Here is a 23,111-nt window from a genome sequence, read left to right as displayed (position 1 = left end):
TCATTAATGATTGCAAATACAAAGCTGCTCGCAGCAGCTTTGCATTTGCAGTCCTTAGCAATGCAAATGCAAGAGAACTTGCGATGCATTCTCATATCAGGTGAACACCGTGACCAGCAGTCGCAATATTCATCTGCTACGGCAGGCTAAGTAAGCTTCAGCTTACTCAGCCTTGCCGTAGCAGTGCGGCTTGTGGGGCCAAGGAAACTGCATCTCTTGGTGCACTCCTTGCTTCGCCACTCCCAGAAAATGGGGGCAACACGCTGCTGTTTTACCGAATGCCGACCACCCCGGTCCCTCCCCACGAGCCTCTGCCTGTCAATCAGGCAGAGACATTCAGATATCTGCACCGCGACCGCAAGACCCGTTCTGCACATGCGTCCTGCACACGCACAGTTCATGAACATCAGGGAAATGCAGTAAGGACTGAATTAGCCCATTTGTGCAAACAAAATTGTTGCAACTCAGATGCATGCCCGGACGAAACATTGCCACACAGCGTCCGATATCACTGCAGTGTCTGACTCAGAATCAGACCCCTTAACTTAAGCTACAAGACTTCCCTATTACATGAGAGCAGAAAGCCCTTGCCAGACATTGATCTCAGTGCTGCCAATTCATTTTCAAGGCAATGATCAACTCCTATGCAAGTAATACACAAAAAATCATCAAAGTAAAACAGTGGCTTTCGGCGTAAGAATCGATAATAACGGCTATTGCAGAAACGCGTTATGTGGAACGTAAAGAGATTACAAGTCCCATCCAGGATACATTGGACTTCTGTTTCCAGCTACCTCCAAGTCAAACTTAAAGAACACTTGTTGAAAGCTTGTGTGTTCATTTATTCCTGAAATTTATGGTGTATGCTGAATGCTGACTAACAGGTGTTGAACGTCCAATACTTATGTTAAAGGCAAAGTTTTATCTTATGAAATGTAATGTAATGTATTGTAGACACATGTTAGTCTAAACATTATAAGAACTCTGACACTATTACTCTCTCGGTGGAATGTAATGGAGTCTGAGATCGCCGGACATGCGAGATGCCGGCCAATCTCAAACTTTTTCTTAAAAGAGGCAAACACTTACAAGGCAAAACCATGCCTTGTACAGTGCATCCGGAAAGTATTCACAGCACTTCACTTTTTACATATTTTGTTATGTTACAGCCTTAATCTGAAATGGAATACATTAATTTTTGTCCTCAAAATTCTACACACAATGCCTCATAATATCTGCTGCTTTGAAGGTCCCAATGAGCACAGTGGCCTCCTTCATCCATAAATGGAAGAAGTTCGGAACCACCAGGATTCTTTCTAAACTGTGCGATTGAGGGAGAAGAGCCCTAGTTAGGGAGGTGACCAAGAACCCGATGGTCACTCTGTCAGAGCGACAGCATTCCTCTGTGGTGAGAGGGGAACCTTCCAGAAGGACAACCATCTCTGCAGCAATCCACCAATCAGGCCTGTATGGTAGAGTGGCCAGACGGAAGCCACTCCTTAGTAAACAAGCACATGGCAGCCCGCCTAGAGTTTGCCAAAATACACCTGAAGGCCTCTCAGACCATGAGAAACAAAATGTATGTGGTCTGATGAGACAAAGATTGAACTCTTTGGCGTGAATGCCAGGCGTCATGTTTGGAGGAAACCAGGCTCATCACCAGGCCAATACCATCCCTACAGTGAAGCATGGTGGTGGCAGCATCATGCTGTGGGGATGTTTTTCAGCGGCAGGAACTGGGAGACTAGTCAGGATAGAGGGAAAGATGAATGCAGCAATGTACAGAGACATCTGGATGAAAACCTACTCCAGACTGCTCTTGACCTCAGACTGGGGCGACGGTTCATTTTTCAGCAGGACTACGACCCTACCCACACAGCCAAGATATCAAAGGAGTGGCTTCAGGACAACTCTGTAAATGTCCTGGAGTGGCCCAGGCAGAGCCCAGACTTGAATAAGATTGAACATCTCTGGAGAGATCTGAAAATGGCTGTGCACCGACACTTCCCATCCAACCTGATGGAGCTTGAGAGGTGCTGCAAAGAGGAATGGGCAAAACTGCCCAAAGATAGGTGTGCCAAGCTTATGGCATCATATTCAAAAATACTTGAAGCTGTAATTGCTGCCAAAGGTGCATCAACAAAGTATTGAGCAAAGGCTGTGAGTACTTATGTACATGTGATTTCTTATTTTTTTTTTATTTTTAATAAATTTGCAAAAATCTCAAAAAAACTTTTTTCACATTGTCATTATGGGTTATTGTGTGTAGAATTTTGAGGGAAAATATGAATTTATTCAATTTTGGAATAAGGCTGTAACATAACAAAATGTGAAAAAAGTGAAGCACTGTGAATACTTTCCGGATGCACTGTAAGGTATTGCCGCTTTAAAGAGATGCCTGAGCTCGCCGGCCTCCCGCATGTCTGGCGATCTCAGGCCCCATTACATCTTGCCCCAAATATCTCTCTTTGGAACTCAGCGTACCATACACTGCTACAATTTTCAGTTAACCTATATTGGAGAAAATATTATTATTTTTAGGCTGACTACCTGTCTTATCTGTGTAAGTGGTTTATATCTGTGATAACACATTGCGGAATATGATGGTGGTGTGTGACCACTGTGGTGGATTTTGACTAGGCATGAGAAGGGTAATTATTCCTATTTTAGATTTCAGAATTTACATGTACTGTACATGTTCTTTTCTTATACTGAGCAACATAATCCCGAAAAAAATAGAGCACTTTATATATAATTTTGTGTTGGTTGATTGTGATTGTTGATAGTGATACTCAGATCACCACTATTTCACGTTGAGGTTTTTTCTGAGTTTTGCATCTTACACGATACACTGATACCTGACATAGGTGGTCATTCCGAGTTGTTCGCTCGCTAGCTGCTTTTATCAGCATTGCAAACGCTAGGCCGCCGCCCTCTGGGAGTGTATCTTAGTTTAGCAGAATAGCGAACTAAAGATTAGCAGAACTGCTACTAAATATTTTCTTGCAGTTTCTGAGTAGCTGCAGACCTACTCCTAGATTGCGATCAGCTCAGTCCGTTTAGTTCCTGGTTTGACGTCACAAACATGCCCTGCGTTCGGCCAGCCACTCCCCCGTTTCTCCAGACACTCCCGCGTTTTTCCCTGACACGCCTGCGTTTTTTAGCACACTCCCGGAAAACGCTCAGTTACCACCCAGAAAGGCCCCTTTCCTGTCAATCATTCACCGATCAGCAGTGCGACTGAAAAGCGCGTGCACGAACACCAGCAAATCTACTAAGTTTTGTGTTAAATAACTTAGCGCATGCACTCTGCGTACCATGCGCATGCGCATTTAGCAACAAATCGCAGCATAGCGAAAATCGGCAACGAGCGAACAACTCAGAATGACCCCCATAATCCTAAATATAATGGAACAATTCCAAGCAGAGCTTAATAATAGATAGAGAGCTCCTACTAGTGCAAATACTTTGCCAAAACAATTACTTTAATAGAGCAGCCATTTTGGAAGCAATTGAAAGGCTTGGTTTCTGAGGAGAAGGAAGATGGTTCTTGCTGGTCTGAAGAGAGGATTGTAGCACTGACAATTAGAATAGTGGGGCAGATGTATTAAGCTTGCAGAAGTGATACAGTGGAAGGTAATAATGCATCAGCCAGTCAGCACCTGTAATTGCTCAAACCCAGCCTGTAACATGACAGGAGCTGATTGACTGGTGCCTTCCACTTTATCACTTCTCCAGGCTTAATCCATCTGCCCCAGTGTCTGTTTGGCTGCAACACCTGAGGCCTGGTTTAAAGAAACTATTGGATCCTAGGAGACCAGAGTATTCAACCAAAGCTGAGTGCATCTGTACTATTTACAAGCATTTAGAACAGGGGTGGGGAACCTCATGCCAGCGGGCCGTATAAGGCCCGCAGAGCCACTTGATCCGGCCCGGCTAGGCTCACCTAACCGAGGGAGATGCCGAGCGCCCACTGAGATTTTGTTACTAGCGGGCTTCCGGCTCCTTCCCCTCAGCAGCAGCCGGAGGCACGAGCTCACTCTTGAGCTCTGGCTTCCGGCTCTGGCAGTCTGTGTGTGTGCGGCTGTGTGGTGCTATGGGAGAGATGTCATGACGTCTCTCCCATAGTTCTGGGGAGCGGGCGGCCAGGCGGAGGGCAACGGTCCGGAAGCAGGAGCGGGGCTGGTGAGTATTGTGTTTTTTTTTCTTTTAATGTGTGTGTAAGCGGTGCTACTAGGGGGCATATCTAATGGGGCATAACAACTGATTGGGGGCATATCTAATGGGGCATAACAAGTGATTGGGGGCATATCTACTGGGGTATAACAACTGACTTAGGGTATATCTACTGGGGGCATAACTACTGACTGGGGGCATAACTACTGACTTGGGGCATAACTACTGGGGGCATATCTACTGGGGGCAGGCTAATTTTTTAGTTGATAATTTTTGTATGGCCCCCGAAGGATTTTACAAATATCCAAATGGCCCTTGGTAGAAAAAAGGTTCACCACCCATGATTTAGAAAAAAGAATATTTGCCGTTTTTATGATAAAATACATTTTGCCTTGACAATGAATGAGGAGATGCCTCAAGGTATTCAATTTTATTTAACAAATGGTGACACTTCCGATAACAACTCATTTTGCAAACGTTTCATTGTATTGAAATAAAGATCTACAAACAAGAAAATATACTACAAATACAACCTATATGAATAACAGTAAAAAGCTTTTAGATTTAGAATAGCCTCTAAATGTCATTAGAAAATATAGATAAATGTAAAGCATAACCCACTGCATATTCCATATCAATCCACCCATAGAAACTATTGACACTTCACACTACATACTGCCATGCAAATATATATGTACTACTAGTAAAATCAGTAACAAATGAGGAAGAATGCACTAGCTAACAAATGATGTGCCAAGGTGGGGAAATGACCCCCCTTCCACTTAGCCCATAGTTGTTGTTCTTGCATTGCAGTTTTAGTGAGCTTCCATACATAAGCCAAACACCGATTCTGTAGGTTCACAAGTAGCCAGGAAAGTACAGTCCTTACCCACAGTAAAGTGATATATGTCACAGAACAGAACAGATTGCTGCTCTATGGATAATTAGATCTGCTGAAAGAAGCCAATTATGTTCCACACTGAGTTATGTAGGGATCTCATAATAGTTGAGATAAAGAACAATTTCATAATAATAACATTTGCATTTTATAGAGTGCCGTTCCTCTGCAGCGGCAGAAATGTCTCTACTAATTGACTGGCATTAAAAGTTTTATCAGGGGGATAGGACGGACAGAGCTAACAAAGATCAGCCACTGAATTATAGTGCACTTTTTACACTGGCACTAAAAAAATGACATTAAACCATAAACTAGTACCTTGCTTGCAGTGCCCCCTACCTGTTGAAAGTGTTATTTCTGCTAACCATCCTGAGGAATCCAGTTGGGTCTGTTACAGAGTTTATTTTATTGTTAAGGTCATCATATTGCTGGTCCATATAATCTCCAGCCTCACTTTCTGTTTCGCTGCTTGCACAAGTCCTGGAGATAAAGCAGACAACATAACACTTTAAAAAATGTCTTTAATTATATGACTGTAAGCAATAAAGCCAGAAAGATGTTAGAAATGAATAGCGTATCCAATAAACAGGTTGCAGCTGAGCAGCACAACAAAGTATGTTGCTAATGAAAATAAGATCTGCACAAAATTCTACAATAAATACAGCATTAGAGGTGCATTAGAGACATGCCGAAAGACTAAAAGCACCAAATACTGCTGCCATAATCTGGATGCTGCCAGCATGTCAGATCATTGGTCTATTGGTCTGACAGTAATTTTAATCTGAAGGTGTATGCTCAGAATAAATCAGAAGGGTGGTCACTGTGGTATCTGGTCTATAGATCTACACTAAAAAGGTCTACAGTCAATAGGTCGACCCCTAATGGTCGACATGCATTAGGTAGACAGGGTCAAAAGGTCGACAAACAAAACTCAACGGGGTCTAAAATGTCGACAATCAAACTGTCGACATGGTCAAAAAGTCAACAATCAAAATGTCGCCTGACTCAAAAGGTCAACAGGGTCAAAAGGTCGACAGTCAAAAGGTCGGCAGGGTCAAAAGGTCGACACTTTTTTTTAGGGTTTTTTACATTTGTACAACTTTTGCTGCATTTACTATCCATGTCACAGACTAACACCTTTAGTAACCACTGTTCATCTGTAACTGGCTTCAGGTGGAACTCACAGCATTGTTAATCACTTAATATTGTATAACATGTTGAATATGGAAAAGTCTATTATGTTAAAACATAGTTTTTGTACCATTCTTGTGCAGTAATCCATGTTTTGGACATACAGTAATCCATGTTTATCTACGGGGTGCACCATACAGGGTGCTTTGGACATACAGTAATCCATGTTTATCTACGGGGTGCACTATACAGGGTGCTTTGGATATACAGTAATCCATATTTATCTACGGGGTGCACCATACAGGGTGCTTTGGACATACAGTAATCCATGTTTATCTACGGAGTGCACTATACAGGGTACTTTGGACATACAGTAATCCATGTTTATCTACGGGGTGCACTATACAGGGTGCTTTGGACATACAGTAATCCATGTTTATCTACGGGGTGCACTATACAGGGTGCTTTGGACATACAGTAATCCATGTTTATCTACGGGGTGCACTATACAGGGTGCTTTGGACATACAGTAATCCATGTTTATCTACGGGGTGCACTATACAGGGTGCTTTGGACATACAGTAATCCATGTTTATCTACGGGGTGCACCATACAGGCTGCTTTGGACATACAGTAATCCATGTTTATCTACGGGGTGCACTATACAGGGTGCTTTGGACATACAGTAATCCATGTTTATCTACGGGGTGCACTATACAGGGTGCTTTGGACATACAGTAATCCATGTTTATCTACAGGGTGCACTATACTGGGTGCTTTGGACATACAGTAATCCATGTTTATCTATGGGGTGCACTATACAGGGTGCTTTGGATATACAGTAATCCATATTTATCTACGGGGTGCACCAAACAGGGTGCTTTGGACATACAGTAATCCATGTTTATCTACGGGGTGCACTATACAGGGTGCTTCGGACATACAGTAATCCATGTTTATCTACGGGGTGCACTATACAGGGTGCTTTGGACATACAGTAATCCATGTTTATCTACGGGGTGCACTATACAGGGTGCTTTGGACATACAGTAATCCATGTTTATCTACGGGGTGCACCATACAGGCTGCTTTGGACATACAGTAATCCATGTTAATCTACGGGGTGCACTATACAGGGTGCTTTGGACATACAGTAATCCATGTTTATCTACGGGGTGCACTATACAGGGTGCTTTGGACATACAGTAATCCATGTTTATCTACGGGGTGCACTATACAGGGTGCTTTGGACATACAGTAATCCATGTTAATCTACGGGGTGCACTATACAGGGTGCTTTGGACATACAGTAATCCATGTTTATCTACGGGGTGCACTATACAGGGTGCTTTGGACATACAGTAATCCATGTTTATCTACGGGGTGCACTATACAGGGTGCTTTGGACATACAGTAATCCATGTTTATCTATGGGGTGCACTATACAGGGTGCTTTGGACATACAGTAATCCATGTTTATCTACGGGGTGCACTATACAGGGTGCTTTGGACATACAGTAATCCATGTTTATCTACGGGGTGCACTATACAGGGTGCTTTGGACATACAGTAATCCATGTTAATCTACGGGGTGCACTATACAGGGTGCTTTGGACATACAGTAATCCATGTTTATCTACCTGGTGCACTATACAGGGTGCTTTGGACATACAGTAATCCATGTTTATCTACGGGGTGCACTATACAGGGTGCTTTGGACATACAGTAATCCATGTTAATCTACGGGGTGCACTATACAGGGTGCTTTGGACATACAGTAATCCATGTTTATCTACGGGGTGCACTATACAGGGTGCTTTGGACATACAGTAATCCATGTTTATCTACGGGGTGCACTATACAGGGTGCTTTGGACATACAGTAATCCATGTTTATCTACGGGGTGCACTATACAGGGTGCTTTGGACATACAGTAAGTAGTGGCCAGGTCTCACTAGCAGATGTTGTCTCTCCTTGCTCATCTGACAAACTGCAGCACCTGTTTCTGTTGGCAAACCTCCCATGCTGGCTTATTGTCGTAACTACCAGACAAGCCCTGTCCTTGCCATTTAGCTATAATCTACCAGTTTTACCCATGGTCTCCGCCCAGGTGCAACCGCATACATAATCCTGTTCTGTAGCCTCTCAGATATTTTGGGATTCTTCAAATCTAATCTATTATGATTTTACAGCAAATCATAACTGTTTGTTTCCTGGATCCTGTCTGTCCTGTGCTCCTACTCCCAATATCCCTTCATACATGCCAGTCTGCTGTTCTGTCCTTGCATTAACCTGGTTACAATCTGTCCTGGTTTGCCTCTTATGATTCCTGTTTCTTACTTTTTCCTGCTTTTCGTTTGGGCTTCTGGTGTTTTCTTATATTCAATACAGTGTTTTTTTGTCTATGTTTGTGTCTAGTTGTTACTATTTCTCCTACGTCTTAGAGGATGCTGGGGACTCCGTAAGGACCATGGGGTATAGACGGGATCCGCAGGAGACATGGGCACACTATAAGACTTTGAATGGGTGTGAACTTGCTCCTCCCTCTATGCCCCTCCTCCAGACCTCAGTTAGACTTTGTGCCCAGGAGTGATGGGTCACACACTAGGGGAGCTCTACTGAGTTTCTCTAAAAGACTTTATGTTAGGTTTTTTATTTTCAGGAAGACCTGCTGGCTACAGGCTCTCTGCATCGTGGGACTGAGGGGAGAGAAGTCAGACCTACTTCTTCTTAGTTAAGGGCTCTGCTTCTTAGGCTACTGGACACCATTAGCTCCAGAGGGTTCGATCACTTGGTTCGCCTAGCTGCTTGTTCCCAGAGCCGCGCCATCACCCCCCTCACAGAAGCCAGAAGAAAGAAGCCGTGTGAGTATGTGAAGAACAGAAGACTTCAGTGATGGCAGAAGACTTCAGTAACGGAGGTAACCGCAGCGGTAGCGCTGCGCTCCATGCTCCCACACACCAACGGCACTCACAGGGTGCAGGGCGCTGGGGGGGAGCGCCCTGGGCAGCATGTTACTGAGTATCTTTTTGTTACAAGGGCAAGCATACTCGGGGCCCGGAACACCCTGTACGGTACCCCCGCCATACAGCAGGGGTAGCGCTGCGCGTCATTGCTCCCGCACACGCCAGCAGTTACTTGGGTGCAGGGCGCAGGGGCGCCCTGGACAGCAATATATATGTTTTCTGTGAATGTATATAGTGCCTAGACACTATATACGGTCCCCTGCCTGCATATTACACTTTATTATAATGGGGCTGAAGCGCGCCAAAAAGGGGCGGGGCTTAGCCCTCACAGCAGTGTTCAGCGCCATTTTTCTCTCTGTCCCTGCCAAAGGTGATACAGTACAAACGAGGGGGGGCACAGAGCTTTTAGTGGTATATTGAGGTATATATAACACTATTTGTTTAGAAATGGCCATATAATCATTGTTGTGCATGTTTCTGTGTGAGTTCCCTGTCAGTTATACCCACTATAGTCCACATGTGTCTACATGCGTGAGTGCTCTGTCACAAACCGCTATGGGGTCACTGTCGGCATCGCCGACGCCTGTTGGTAGTTGATAGAGTCACCGGGTCGGTAGTTGTATGCTTGTCAAAGGTACACACTGTATGGGAGACACAGTAATATGTGGGTGACCCTGTCGGCACCAACTGTTATTACTGGGTGTAAATTAACATGATGTAACTGCCTTATGCATTGTATATATGTATATTATATGTATATGTATGGTTTGGTTACATGGGCCAGTAGCTCAAACTGGGACATGGTAGTATATGTGGGGGAGTGTTATTAAAATGATTTATGTATACTCCCCTCGGACCTCTCAGGGTCGCAAGAATGTTATTTTGCCTAGGTTACTTCTCCCTGCTGTCGACGAATACTAGGTTTTCTGTCGACCATAAGGTTTCCTGTTAGATCCACAATTGGGGCATTTCAGCACATGGTCATACACATTCAGAACACATTAATGTCACTAGGGACCAGATGGTTCCGGGCGATCTAGTTATATGTATGTTATATATATATATATATATATATATATATATATATATATATGAGATATGTATGTTTTTGAGTATTACATTATGTATATTCATATTATGATTTATAATAAAGGTGTTCATTCTCATGTGCTGGTCGCTCTGTTGATAAAGCTCTAGGTCGGCCGTGATGAGTTGGCGTCAGATCCTCACAAAGAGTCTGAATGGTTATTCTTTTCCCGCCGCAGATAGAATACTGTGAAAGTCAACTCCTGGTCGACATGGTGCCCTGTCTCAAAGGATCATACACAGGAAACTAAGTGATATTTTATTTCTATACTTTAGAGTTAATTGCATTGCCTGCATGTGGGGGAGTGTTTATATTTGGAAAGGCATCCGATAGATTTACCCTAAAGAGAGAGGGGAGGTTTCTTATGTTGATTATTTTCTATAACAATGCAGCAGGCTGCCGTGCGACGGCAGGAGGTGGCCGGGGGAATGCTGAGGCTGACTCCGAGAGATTCTGGAGTTTCTTCCTGGGACGGTGTACCGCTGTTTGGGGATGACTCAGTTCAGTCATTCTCGGCAGATACCACTGGTAAATCTAACTTCGTGAGTTAGACTACTTCACAACAGGTTGGTGACGTATTCTGTTGTGGGATGCAGTCATTTTATCCGGTTTGATACAGTTCTTTTTTTCTTTTTCGGTGCAGATAGTGGAAGGTGAAAAGGTAAGAGTTCTGCAGCCTTGTTAGGTTTGCAGAAGCGGATGTCGTTTTCTGTTTCTACCACATCCATCGCATGTCGCTGGGTCTATCTGGCTGAAGCCCACTCCGGTGGGAACTCGTCTACTACTTTTCAGTCTGTCCGGGAATGGACTTAGGACCTGTGAGTTACTTATAGAATCCAAAGGGGACATTCTGGCGTTTACAGCTGTTTCCCTCACTGAGTTTCAAATAGATCTTGCCGTTTCCCCTCTGGAAGGGGAGGTAGTACGCGACGCCATACCAGAGTTGCGTCAGGTTTAGGGCATTGTTTCTGCTGTCCCTATTTAAAAAACAACAACAAAAAACAAACAATGATTTCTCCTTACGAAATTGAACTACAGGATGGAATCTCTCATACCGGGGAGCTCCAGCACGTAAAGGTAGAACTCCAGCACGTAAAGGTAGAAAGAGGTTTAAATGCGTTTTTCTCTGCATTCAGCTTACCTGGGTTGATATCCAGGATTGTCTTTGCCATTTCACCGGAGTGATGGCAGTAGGATGGTATTCTTTCAATAGTAAGTGCCATCGTTATTCTGTAATGGGACACTCTCCTGATTAAGGCGAGGTCAAGACACAAGTGGTGCAAATCGTTGTTTTCTCTCTGACTGTTCTTCAACACAAGGGAAGCCTGTTATTCCCAACGACGCAGACGTCGGAGGTGGGTATCAGAGTAGATACGGAACAGTTGAAGTTCTGTGTGTTCCTGTGGAAAGAGGTCTGAGGATCCGGAGTCGGATCAGATTTGCAGTGACATTCCATCTATATGTTCTGTTGATGAAGAAGATGGGTGCGGCCTAGAAGGCCTTTTTTCGGTGAGCTGGTCAAATGCCAGAGTGGTTTTCACGGGGCCGGTTGGAAATATGGCCCGGGTCTCACCTGCACATGCGCCGGAATATAATCCTAATAGCCAGGATATTGCTCCTGTGGTGCCGGCTCTGTTCTCACCTCCTAGAGGGACGAAGGTTCGGAATCCAGGATGAGATCCTGGTGTCCATGCATGCAGATTTCTGAGACTGGGGAGCAGTCCTTGCAAGGGAAGTATTTCCAGAGGAAAAGGTCAAGTTGGGAAGCTTGTCTACGATAGGTTTTCTTGAATTAAGAGCTATTTTCAAGGAACATATGCTTCGTGATCTGCCCGTGTCAATTCTGTCTGACGATTTGACAGCAGTGGTGTAAGTAAGCCGCTAGGGCGGAACAAGGAGCAGAGCGGCAATGGCAGAAGCCGGAAAAGGTTTTCCACTGGGTAAAAAGACTGGTAAACGCTATATTAGCAGCCTTCGTTCCGGATATGAACGACGGAGAAATAGATTCCTCTGCAGACACGATCTCCATCCGGGAGAAATACAGTCGTCATCGAGAAGTTTTCACTGAAGTGACAAGTCTTTGAGGAGTGCCTCTAGGCGGCATGCTGGCGTCTCGCCGCAACGAGAGATCAGGGATATTGTTCCGGGTCAAGGGACACTCAAGCTATAGTAGTGGACGTCCTTGGGACACCTTGGGTGTTTTCAGTCGGTTTATGTGTCCCCTCCGTTTCACTCTTTGGAAGGTGATAAAAGAACAAAGGTTCAGGCGATCCTCATTGTTCCGGTCTAACCAAGGAGGGCTTGGTATCTAATTCTTCAAGATTTACCCATAGAAGACCCATGGCCTCTTCCTCTACGTGAGGAACTGTTACAGCAAGATCTGGGCGTGTATCAAGACTTACCGCGGCTGCGTTGGACGGCGTGGCGGTTGAAAGCCAATTCCTAGCCAGAAAGGCTATTCCCAGTGAAGTCATTTCCACACTTCTTCAGGTTAGAAAAGAAGTAACGGCAAAGCCGTACCACCGTGTTTGGAGACAATATGTGGCTTGGTGTGAATCCAAGAAGGCTACTACGGAAGACTTTCAGCTGGGTCGTTCTTCTCCATTCTTTGCAAGCAGGTGTGGGTGTAGGCCTACACTTCGGCTCCATTTAAGTGCGGTTTTGGCCTTACAAATTTTCTTTCAAGTAAGAATTGGCAACCTTTCCGGAAGGTAGGACCTACGTGAAAGGAGTACTGCGCATCCAACCTCCATTTGTGCCCCCGTTGGCACTGTGCGACCTTGAAGTGGTGTTGCGCTTTCTTGTGTCACACTGTTTGGAACCTTTGTGAAAGGTTTTGTTAAAATTTCTCTTTTGGAAAGTGGTCATGCTATTGGCTTTGTCGTCCGCAAGGCGGGTGTCCGAAGTAGCGGCTTTGTCTCACAAGAGCACTGTTTGATCTTCCATGTGGATAGAGAGGAATTAGGAACTCTGATAATAGTTCTGCCAAATGTGGTTTCTGGGTTTTGCAGAAATCAGCCTATTTTGATGCGGTGGTGACTTCGGCATTAGCTGTTTCAAAGCCTCTCGAGGTAGGCAGGGCTTGGAATATTTAGGTCGCCAATTTGGCTCAGCTTGGGGAAACAGAGGCTCTGTTGTCTGGTTTGCTCCCAGCATGTTTGGGGCGCCTGCGTCTATGCAGTTTGTTACACGCTGGATCTATGATACGTTTCGGCATGCTCGTTCTACGGCTGGATTGTGGAGACCCATTCTACTAGGAAGATGGGCTCTTCTTGGGTGGTTGCCCGAGGAGTCTCGGCGGTTCAACTTTGCCGAGCGGCTACGTGGTCGGGTTCAAACACTTTTGCTATGCTCTACAAGTTTGATACTCTGGCTGATGGGGACCTTTTGTTGCTCAATCGGTGCTGTAGAGTCGTCCGCACTCTCCCGTCCGGTCTGGAGCTTTGGTATAAACCCCATGGTCCTACGGAGTCCCCAGCATCCTCTAGGACGTAGGAGAAAATAGGATTTTAATACCAACCGGTAAATCCTTTTCTCTTAGTCCATAGAGGATGCTGGGCGCCCGTCCCAGTGCGTACTGTGTCTGCAGTTATTGATTATGATTACACTCTTGTGGTGTTTCTTTTCTGTCAGGCTGCTGCCGACGTTGTTCATGCCATGGCATGCGGTATCTTATTATTGGTTGGGTTGACACACAGGTTGTGTTACATATTTATTAGCATGTGGCTGTGTATTTTTCATGCCGTTGGCTGGTATTCTATTGAATGCCATGTTCTGCGGTATGTTCGTGGTGTGAGCTGGTATGATACTCACCGTGTTTAAACAATAAATTCTTTCCTCGAAATGTCCGTCTCCCTGGGCACAATTTTCTAACTGAGGTCTGGAGGAGGGGCATAGAGGGAGGAGCCAGTTCACACCCATTCAAAGTCTTATAGTGTGCCCATGTCTCCTGCGGATCCCGTCTATACCCCATGGTCCTTACGGAGTTCCCAGCATCCTCTACGGACTAAGAGAAAAGGATTTACCGATAGGTATTAAAATCCTATTTTTAGTGCTGATCTATGTACTCGAACCGAGAGGTTTGCAATTTTGCAGACAGTTCATTACTTGGATTGTGACAGGTTTAATAGATTTGCACTACATACATTACATTCTCATGGTTTAGAAGTGGAAAATTTATACATTCTTTTGATTTGAAGCATATTACTAAATGAAAAAGACAAATGTTGAGAAAATTAGCTATATTCATAGCCCACAACTATGACCCAGTGCAAAGCTGTAACAAACAATTGTGGACCTTGATGCAAACATTTGGTAAATTCCCCCCTGTACCGCCCAGTGGAGCATACATACATACATACATACATACATACATACATACATACATACATACGTGAGGCTTTGACTGGGCTTTCTTCCAGTTGAGCATCCCATAGAAGATGCATCTCCTGCTCCTATGGAAGTTACATATTTGTGTGTCCCCAGTTCCATTAAACACACTCTGTCCACCGCAGTAAAAGAAAACGGTGGAAAAAAAGATGGACTACAGAGTGGAGGGGATGAAGTTATGTGACCGGCGATCACAATACCTCCACCTACATCCCGCCCCCTCACCATCCCGACGGTCGGCATGCCTACCAACAGGGACTATTCCCACTCACGGGTGTCAATCAGCACAGTCTGCTTGTGCGTCCTATTCACATAATTTTGTGAATAAGAGAATGTATTTTTTGCAAAAAAAAGACGCCTGATGCTAGTGGAGTTGCACGGGACCTGTCAACTTACTCACGCTAGGCATCTCTCACTACACTATGTGGCATATTGAGGCAAGATGTATGAGGACACATCTCCATGGATATCAGCAATATGCAGGATAATATAGGATCACACAAGAACTGAGTACTACATGTCTGTGTAGTACTGTGGCACTCAAACAACTATTGGCAGACCTATTTTCAGCCATCTTGGTAAAGGATTGATGCTTTATCAAAGGAGCATCATGGAGATAGCGCAGGAGCGCATTCCATACACCAACTTTGATATGAGGAGATATTTGATTCCATACCACCAGTCTGACATTGACTAATGGGGGTCATTCCGAGTTGATCGCACGCTGCCGATTTTCGCTGCACTGCGATCAGGTCTCTACTGCTCATGCGTATTCACCGTAATGTGCACGCGCGTCGTACGAGTACAATGCGGATCGTTGCCGAGCTATGGATTTAACGAAGAATCCATACACACAGCCGATCGCAAGGTGATTGACAGAAAGAGGGCATTTATGGGTGTCAACTGACCATTTTCTGGGAGTGGTAGGGAAAACGCAGGCATGTCCGGGCGTTTGGAGGGCGGGTGTGTGACGTCAATTCCGGCACCAAAAAGACTGAAGTGATCGCAAGGGCTGAGTAAGTTCAGACCTACACTGAAACTGCACAAAATGTTTTTGTAGAGCTCGGCTGCACAGGCGTTCGCACACTTGCAAAGCGAAAATACACTCCCCCGTGGGTGGCGACTATGCGTTTGCACGGCTGCTAAAAACAGCTAGCGTGCGATCAACTCGGAATGACCCCCAATATCTCTGCCCTTGTGGTGCTGTCTGCCATCTCCCAATTCACACTTGTAGCTCCTCCCCCCCCCCCCCCCCCCCCCTCTCCTTCCTCACATGCTTCAAATCTGCAGCCAACTCAGTGGGTGGAGCTGGGTGCATGTGTTGCTCTCCTGAAATCTTTTGAGGGTCTATTGCGCATTGGTAGTACAAAAAGGAAATCAATGCTTGCCCAATAATGATAAGTTGTCATCAATGCGCTTGGGCCGAATATCGATACAAGAACTTTGATTGTTCATACCTAATTCAGATTACAGATTCAATAAACCAAACTCAAGAATAGCCCTATTGTTGGCAAAAGCCATTGTTCAAATTCTAAACTTGCTGCAAGAAGAAAGTGGGCCTATTGTACCATATGTAAGCTAAAGAATGTCTTGCAAGGTACCTTGTGACCTATGTATGGCCTAAACATCATGCTTCCTCTGCCGGGAAGAGATCATGAAATATTTGTGCACTCTATGGGCCTAATTCATGTTTGCAAGCAAACTAATGGGCCCTACACACTGGCAGATTTCACTGAACGATATGAACGTTACCTCATTCATATCATTCAGTGTGGCAGCAGCAACGATGAACGATGCACGGCCCCGCGCTTGTTCATCGTTGGTGCCCCGTTGCTTATGCATGCAGGCCAATATGGACAATCTCGTCCATATTAGCGTGCAGTGCTATGGACCCGGGTGACGGGGGGAGTAAAGAAACTTCACTCCCCCCGTCACTCCCCCCCCCCCCCTGCCGCCGGGTCGCCCGTATCGCCCATCGGACACCTCGGCGGCACATCGCCATATGTGTAGGGCCTTTGAAAAAGGCAAGCAACTGGGCAAAACCATTTTGTATTGCAGGTGGGGCATATTTGAAATCTAAATCGCCGTGTAAAAATAAAGTCATCTACAGTAACATTTGTGGGTTACAAGCAAGAGCAGAAAAAATCTCCTTTGCATTGCAACATAGTTTGTTCCAGACACAAAGTTACTTGCTTTTTTATTGCTTTACTTACAAACATGAATCAGTACGTACAGTACATGCAAAGGCACCGATGAGTTATGTGTATGAATACTGGTATAGTAAGTGTGGATGGGTACTTTTTGCTCAGGATCCATTTACTAACTACAGTACATCAGTGCAGCGTCATGTATTCAGCCGTTATTTGTTCATTTAGGGCAGGGATGGGAAACCTTCGGTCCTCCAGCTGCTGTTGAACTACACATCCCAGCATGCCCTGCAACAGCTTTAGCATGGCCAAATATCAAAACTGTAGCAAGGCATGCTGGGATGTGAAGTTCAACAACAGCTGGAGGGCCGACGGCTCCCCATCCCTGATTTAGGGGCTGATTCAGAGGTAGACACAGACATGGCTATGTCTTCTGGTGGTTCCCTGAGACTTTATGCAAAGGCTGCTACAAAATACTTTTCTCAGGTCTATATCCATGTGCACGTAGATGCTGTTATACCACCTGGTGCATCTTTAGATGGAACCATCGGACGAACGTTGAAACTCGCACCAGCCTTATGGTAGGCGCAGATTTTCCAACTGAGTATGGTCTCCAATGTTAACGATTGGGCATGTGTGTATGCAATCACTTCAGTGACATGACAATCACATAACATGCCCACAAGACGGACCATCTTTGTGTGTCTATTTAGCCACCTCGCAGTCACCGCACTTAGCATACCGATGGTCAGAATCCCATTAGCAAAATCCCAACGCTCAAAATCACTGCAGATTTTGGTAAATTAACCTCAACCCACCCCTCCATCAGCCTAACCCTAACCCACCCTCCCCACAGCCTAAACCCAACCCACCCCTAGAACAGCCTAACCCACCCCTCCCACAGCCTAACCCTAACCCACCTTTCCCGCAGCCTAACCCTAACCCACCCCTCCCACAGCCTAACCCTAACCCACCCTTCCCACAGCCTAACACTAACCCACCTTTCCTGCAGCCTAACCCTAACCCACCCTTCCCACAGCCTAACACTAACCCACCTTTCCTGCAGCCTAACCCTAACCCACCCTTCCCACAGCCTAACACTAACCCACCTTTCCCGTAGCCTAACCCTAACCCACCCTTCCCACAGCCTAACCCAGACCTTCCGAAAACTAACTCTAACCGCCCCCTTCGCAGCCTAACCCTAGCCGTCCACTTAGTGCATAACCCTAAACCTAACCCCCAATCCATCGGGATTTTGATCATCGGGATTCAGCTGCCGGGATTCTTACCTTAAGAATGCTGAGCACTGGGATATGAACTACATTCCCCATTGCAATGCTCTGCTGCACACCTCTTACTGCAGTATATTACAGTAGCCAAACATATTTAATTTTCCTGCCCACGTTTAAGGGGTAAGAGGAAAAATCAGTGATGTTACTGGCGACATAGCCAGAGTGTTCTGGGAAGCACTTTGCAGATAATTGCACTTAAAATGCCACTGCTTGTTGCCTACAGAGGACTGTCATTTTGTGAGATGAACCAATATTAATATGAACTGAGACTATAAATGAGCAAGAGACCATTGTCTCATGAATACATATAAGTTCCATACTTGCCGTAGAAACAGGCCAGAAAGCACTGTTCTCACAGAGCAAGGCATTAGACTGATGAGACTGACTTCTAATGCATTTCATACAACATGATTATGTAATTATTGCACAGGTTATCTCTGGGAATTTCAACCTGAGATTAGGGACATGAGGCAAATGTGTCATTTCTCATGCAATGTTCATACTTCTTACTCCTGATGTTTCTCAGTGATATCATAAATGCTTTAAAATGTATGAAGTATACTAAATTATGCATGCAAACAAAAAATATCCTACATGCGGCTGCATTATAAATTTTACTGGTGGTGCACCGAGCGGTGAATTGTAACTATTTATGTAACTCAGGCTATGAAGTGCTGGAAAGGAAATAAATACATTAATCCAGTTCACACATAAAAGTATAGCTAAACAGCAATAGTAAAATGAATATAATTATTTTAATAGCATAAATTAAGAAATCTATTTGTTACATACATTTTATTATTGTCAAGAGTAGACTCATATGTGTTCATTGGCTGTGCAAACACCCAATATAATTGAATTTAAGTGACATACCCCAGAGTCTCATTGCAGGGCACCCCAATCATTGGAATAGTCCAAATAGTGATTAAGGATTGCACATCTGTGTGCCCTGGATGTTGCATTAGAAATACAGTAGTCACCTTCATTTTCCAGATATCAGACATTTGGATGAAATATATTAGTTGGATCTGGATGCAATCAAATGTCTGTTTTAAAGCATTAGATACCTAAAACAGGAAGCACGGTTTTGTCACATGGGCCCTCATTCCGAGTTGATCGCTCGCTGCCGTTTTTCGCAGCATAGCGATCAGGCTAAAAACCGGCTGTTCTGCGCATGCGTATGGGCCGCAGGGCGCACGCGCCAAGTAATTTCACACAAAACTAAGCAATTTTACACAGAGGCGAGTGACGCTTTTCAGGCGCTCTGCTGATCGGTGTGTGATTGACAGGAAGTGGGTGTTTCTGGGCGGAAACTGACCGTTTTCCGGGAGTGTGCTAAAAAACGCAGGCGTGTCAGGCTAAAACGCAGGAGTGGCTGGGGAAATGGGGGAGTGACTGGCCGAACGCAGGGCGTGTTTGTGACGTCAAAGCAGGAACTAAACGGACTGAGGTGATTGCAATCTAGGAGCAGGTCTGGAGCTACTAAGAAACTGCAGGAAAAGATTTTCGAGCAATTCTGCTAATCTTTCATTCGCACTTCTGCTAAGCTAAAATACACTACCAGAGGGCGGCGGCTTAGCGTGTGCACTGCTGCTAAAAGCATTGAATAGAAAGAGGTCGCGCTGTAGAGCCAATTAATTGTTCCACACCATTCTCAATTATCAAATATTTATTTAAAACATATAACCATATAAACATATATTATTCTTGTGATGTTTAAGGTCTCGTGTGGTCACAACACCCTCAAATACATCAATATAGCAATTAAAAAGAGACAATTCTCATCATAAATAAGTGTGCTGAAAAGTATATTGTCCAAACTGACAAGAATTAAGCCACAAGTTCAGTGAGGAATGGAATCCTCCGTGTTAAATTGCACCCGATAATTGAGTCCAAAGGACACCGGTATTTATATCCAAAAGCTGTGCACCACAGATAAAATCGGTCACAGGTACATTTGCTCACTCTGTCCCTTATGCTTGTAATACGGGACCTGTTTGCCAGTACGAGGAGTTTTTAGTGCAGCCCGAGCGTCCCCGGGGATGCACGATGTGATATACGGCTGTTACCTGTGAACCGTAGCGGTATAGTGCAGTTAGCTAGCGGCTTCTATCCGTGCGGTTGGATGAGTCACGCTGATGGGAGGTTTCCGTACGGGCAGCCAGGCAGCTCCAACGAGCGGGTTAACACTCTTGCTACACCCGTTCGAGCGGTCAAACGCACAGCCGCTCCGGGCTCCAGAAAGCACTAATCACTGCGGCACTGAATAAATGGTGTCTTACACGATAAGCTGGTAACAGGTGCCGAGTGTTCTGGAGGTGCCGGGCAGAAGTCTGAACTATTCAGCAATCACTTAATTAGGGAGTCCGTACGGAAACCTCCCATCAGCGTGACTCATCCAGCCGCACGGATAGAAGCCGCTAGCTAACTGCACTATACCGCTACGGTTCACAGGTAACAGCCGTATATCACATCGTGCATCCCCGGGGACGCTCGGGCTGCACTAAAAACTCCTCGTACTGGCAAACAGGTCCCGTATTACAAGCATAAGGGACAGAGTGAGCAAATGTACCTGTGACCGATTTTATCTGTGGTGCACAGCTTTTGGATATAAATACCGGTGTCCTTTGGACTCAATTATCGGGTGCAATTTAACACGGAGGATTCCATTCCTCACTGAACTTGTGGCTTAATTCTTGTCAGTTTGGACAATATACTTTTCAGCACACTTATTTATGATAAGAATTGTCTCTTTTTAATTGCTATATTGATGTATTTGAGGGTGTTGTGACCACACCAGATCTTAAACATCACAAGAATAATATATGTTTATATGGTTATATGTTTTAAATAAATATTTGATAGTTGAGAATGGTGTGGAACAATTAATTGGCTCTATAGCGCGACCTCTTTCTTATTCAATCCTATATGTTATATTGAAGCCATTAGAGACAGGCTTCTGAGGTCTGACGAAATAGAACCATTTATTTATGGTCACAAGGTGACAGATTTTAGACAATAGTAATCATATGTTCATATGATTGGTTGCGCCATCAGGTATTTATTCTTTTTTGCTGCTAAAAGCAGCTAGCGAGCGATCAACTCGGAATGAGGGCCATTGTTCAAAACCAATTACGCTTGACTGGCAAAGGGTTAAACAGATTCATGAATTAGGTTGTATAAATCAATGAGCTGATGAATTTATAACAGAATCCCTAAACAAAGGGTAGAGAAAGCACGTAAGTGAACCTGTTACTCTCTGGCATTGGCTTTTACACAACAAGGGGCAGACTCAATTAGCCACACCCATTATGCGCGGTTTTAGCTCCCGGAGCTAATTCAATCACTGTCCGTGGTAACCTCACTTAGCCCGATAACAGCTTTAGACCTTGGGTTAAGTGGCAGAGGTTTTCTGCAGTAAGAATTTTTCCTTGCACCCTCAGTGCTAGTCGCAGTCTTATCGCAAGCAGTAATTGAATAGTTCCAGGCACTTAACCTGGGAGCTAAACTTACTCTGGAAAGTTTACAGATAATTGAATCTGCTTCTAAGGATTTCTAAAATAAAGAATTACAAGTGAAACTGTACAGAACCTAACAGGCATACACATTAGGTTTTAGAGACCCAATTCAGAAAGAAGTATCTAAGGACTATACTCTTCCACAGACCCAGAATCAAGCTGACAAAGACAAAACTCCCAAGCGCTATGATATCTGATGATAACACTTCTACTTAAATTATTAAATCACACTAGTATCAAATAATTATAATAGCAGGTAGTGACCATTAATAATCACACATCCATATGGAAATAATTGTATTTATTTAAAATATCTCTATACAAAGTAACACACTTTTTATTTATTTACTATCTATAATAAAAGTGAGTCCTAATACCGGTATACTACATATATGACAATACAACATAGAACATAAAATTCTAAAAAAAATGTGAAAAAGTCTAACACCTTGAGATATGTGTGCTTTTATACCTTCTCTGGTGTATCAGCTGGTAAGTCCAGAATAATTGATAATGTCCTTTTTAGGAAAATCCTATCAGGCTGGTAATGTCCATATCTAATTCAAAAGGCGTTTTTAATAACTGGCTTCATCAGGATGCAATAAAAAGTGTGTTACTTTGTGTAGAGATATTTTAAATAAATACAATTATTTCCATATGGATGTGTGATTATTAATGGTCACTACCTGCTATTATAATTATTTGATACTAGTGTGATTTAATAATTTAAGTAGAAGTGTTATCATCAGATATCATAGCGCTTGGGAGTTTTGTCTTTGTCTAAACGTAATATTGGGAAAGGTGGATTCCCTCCACACTCCGATAGCAGCTTACTTATCTGATAGCGATAAGCGCAGTCCTTGTTTGTTGTTATTTTTCTTCCAGAATCAAGCTGAGCTTCATTAGTGCAAAAGGTCATACAAAAGCAATAATAACAATATTAATGAGGTGATACAGAAGACATTTTATTACAAAAGCAATTTTAAAGGAATGTTTTCTTGCATTCCTCTTCATTTGACAACTGCAGAAAGAGCTGTAAGGGTCAACTTTCTGAGATGTTTATCAGTAGTTCCAACAGTTTTCTTAATATGGAGTTTCCTTAAGCTGGGCATACACTATCAAATTATTTGGCAGATCATCTGCCAGATCTCGCTGGTTGGAATGAAAATTTGGTAATGGATGAGAGCAAATGACAATCGACTATTTGCTTCCAAACACTGGAAAACTGTCAAAAATTGTCGTTCATACAAATTGGTTAAATCCATGATTCATTCCAACCAGATAGATCTAACAGATGATCTGTCAGATAATTGTATAGTGCAATGGTTCCCAAACTTTTTTAAATCACTACTCCCTAGAGTATCATGATTCTTTTCATGGCACCCCTAGGTCAAAAATTTCTTATTCAGAAAAAATAATTAAAGAAGTAAGTTGTGTTTAGATGTCCTCCTTAGGTTCAGTTATGTGGTGAGGGGCAGGATTCACTTCTGTTTGTCCACATATTCAC

General features: G+C 44.0%; 1 protein-coding gene across 4 annotated transcripts in view; it reads right to left on the bottom strand.

Annotated features, from left to right (window-relative positions):
- TTC28 (tetratricopeptide repeat domain 28) overlaps positions 1 to 23,111 on the bottom strand; it is a 935,607-nt gene that overhangs the window by 157,087 nt on the left and 755,409 nt on the right. For all 4 annotated transcript variants that reach the window (XM_063913174.1, XM_063913173.1, XM_063913175.1 and 1 more), the window contains one exon: positions 5,414 to 5,554. In XM_063913174.1, the coding sequence (XP_063769244.1) occupies positions 5,414 to 5,554 (141 nt within the window). The remainder of the gene's footprint in view (positions 1 to 5,413; positions 5,555 to 23,111) is intronic.

This window comes from Pseudophryne corroboree, chromosome 1 (assembly GCF_028390025.1).
Source record: "Pseudophryne corroboree isolate aPseCor3 chromosome 1, aPseCor3.hap2, whole genome shotgun sequence".
Classification (NCBI taxonomy): Eukaryota; Metazoa; Chordata; class Amphibia; order Anura; family Myobatrachidae; genus Pseudophryne; species Pseudophryne corroboree.
Note: the sequence above shows the minus strand (reverse complement) of the source record. Positions and strands in the feature narration are given on the sequence as shown.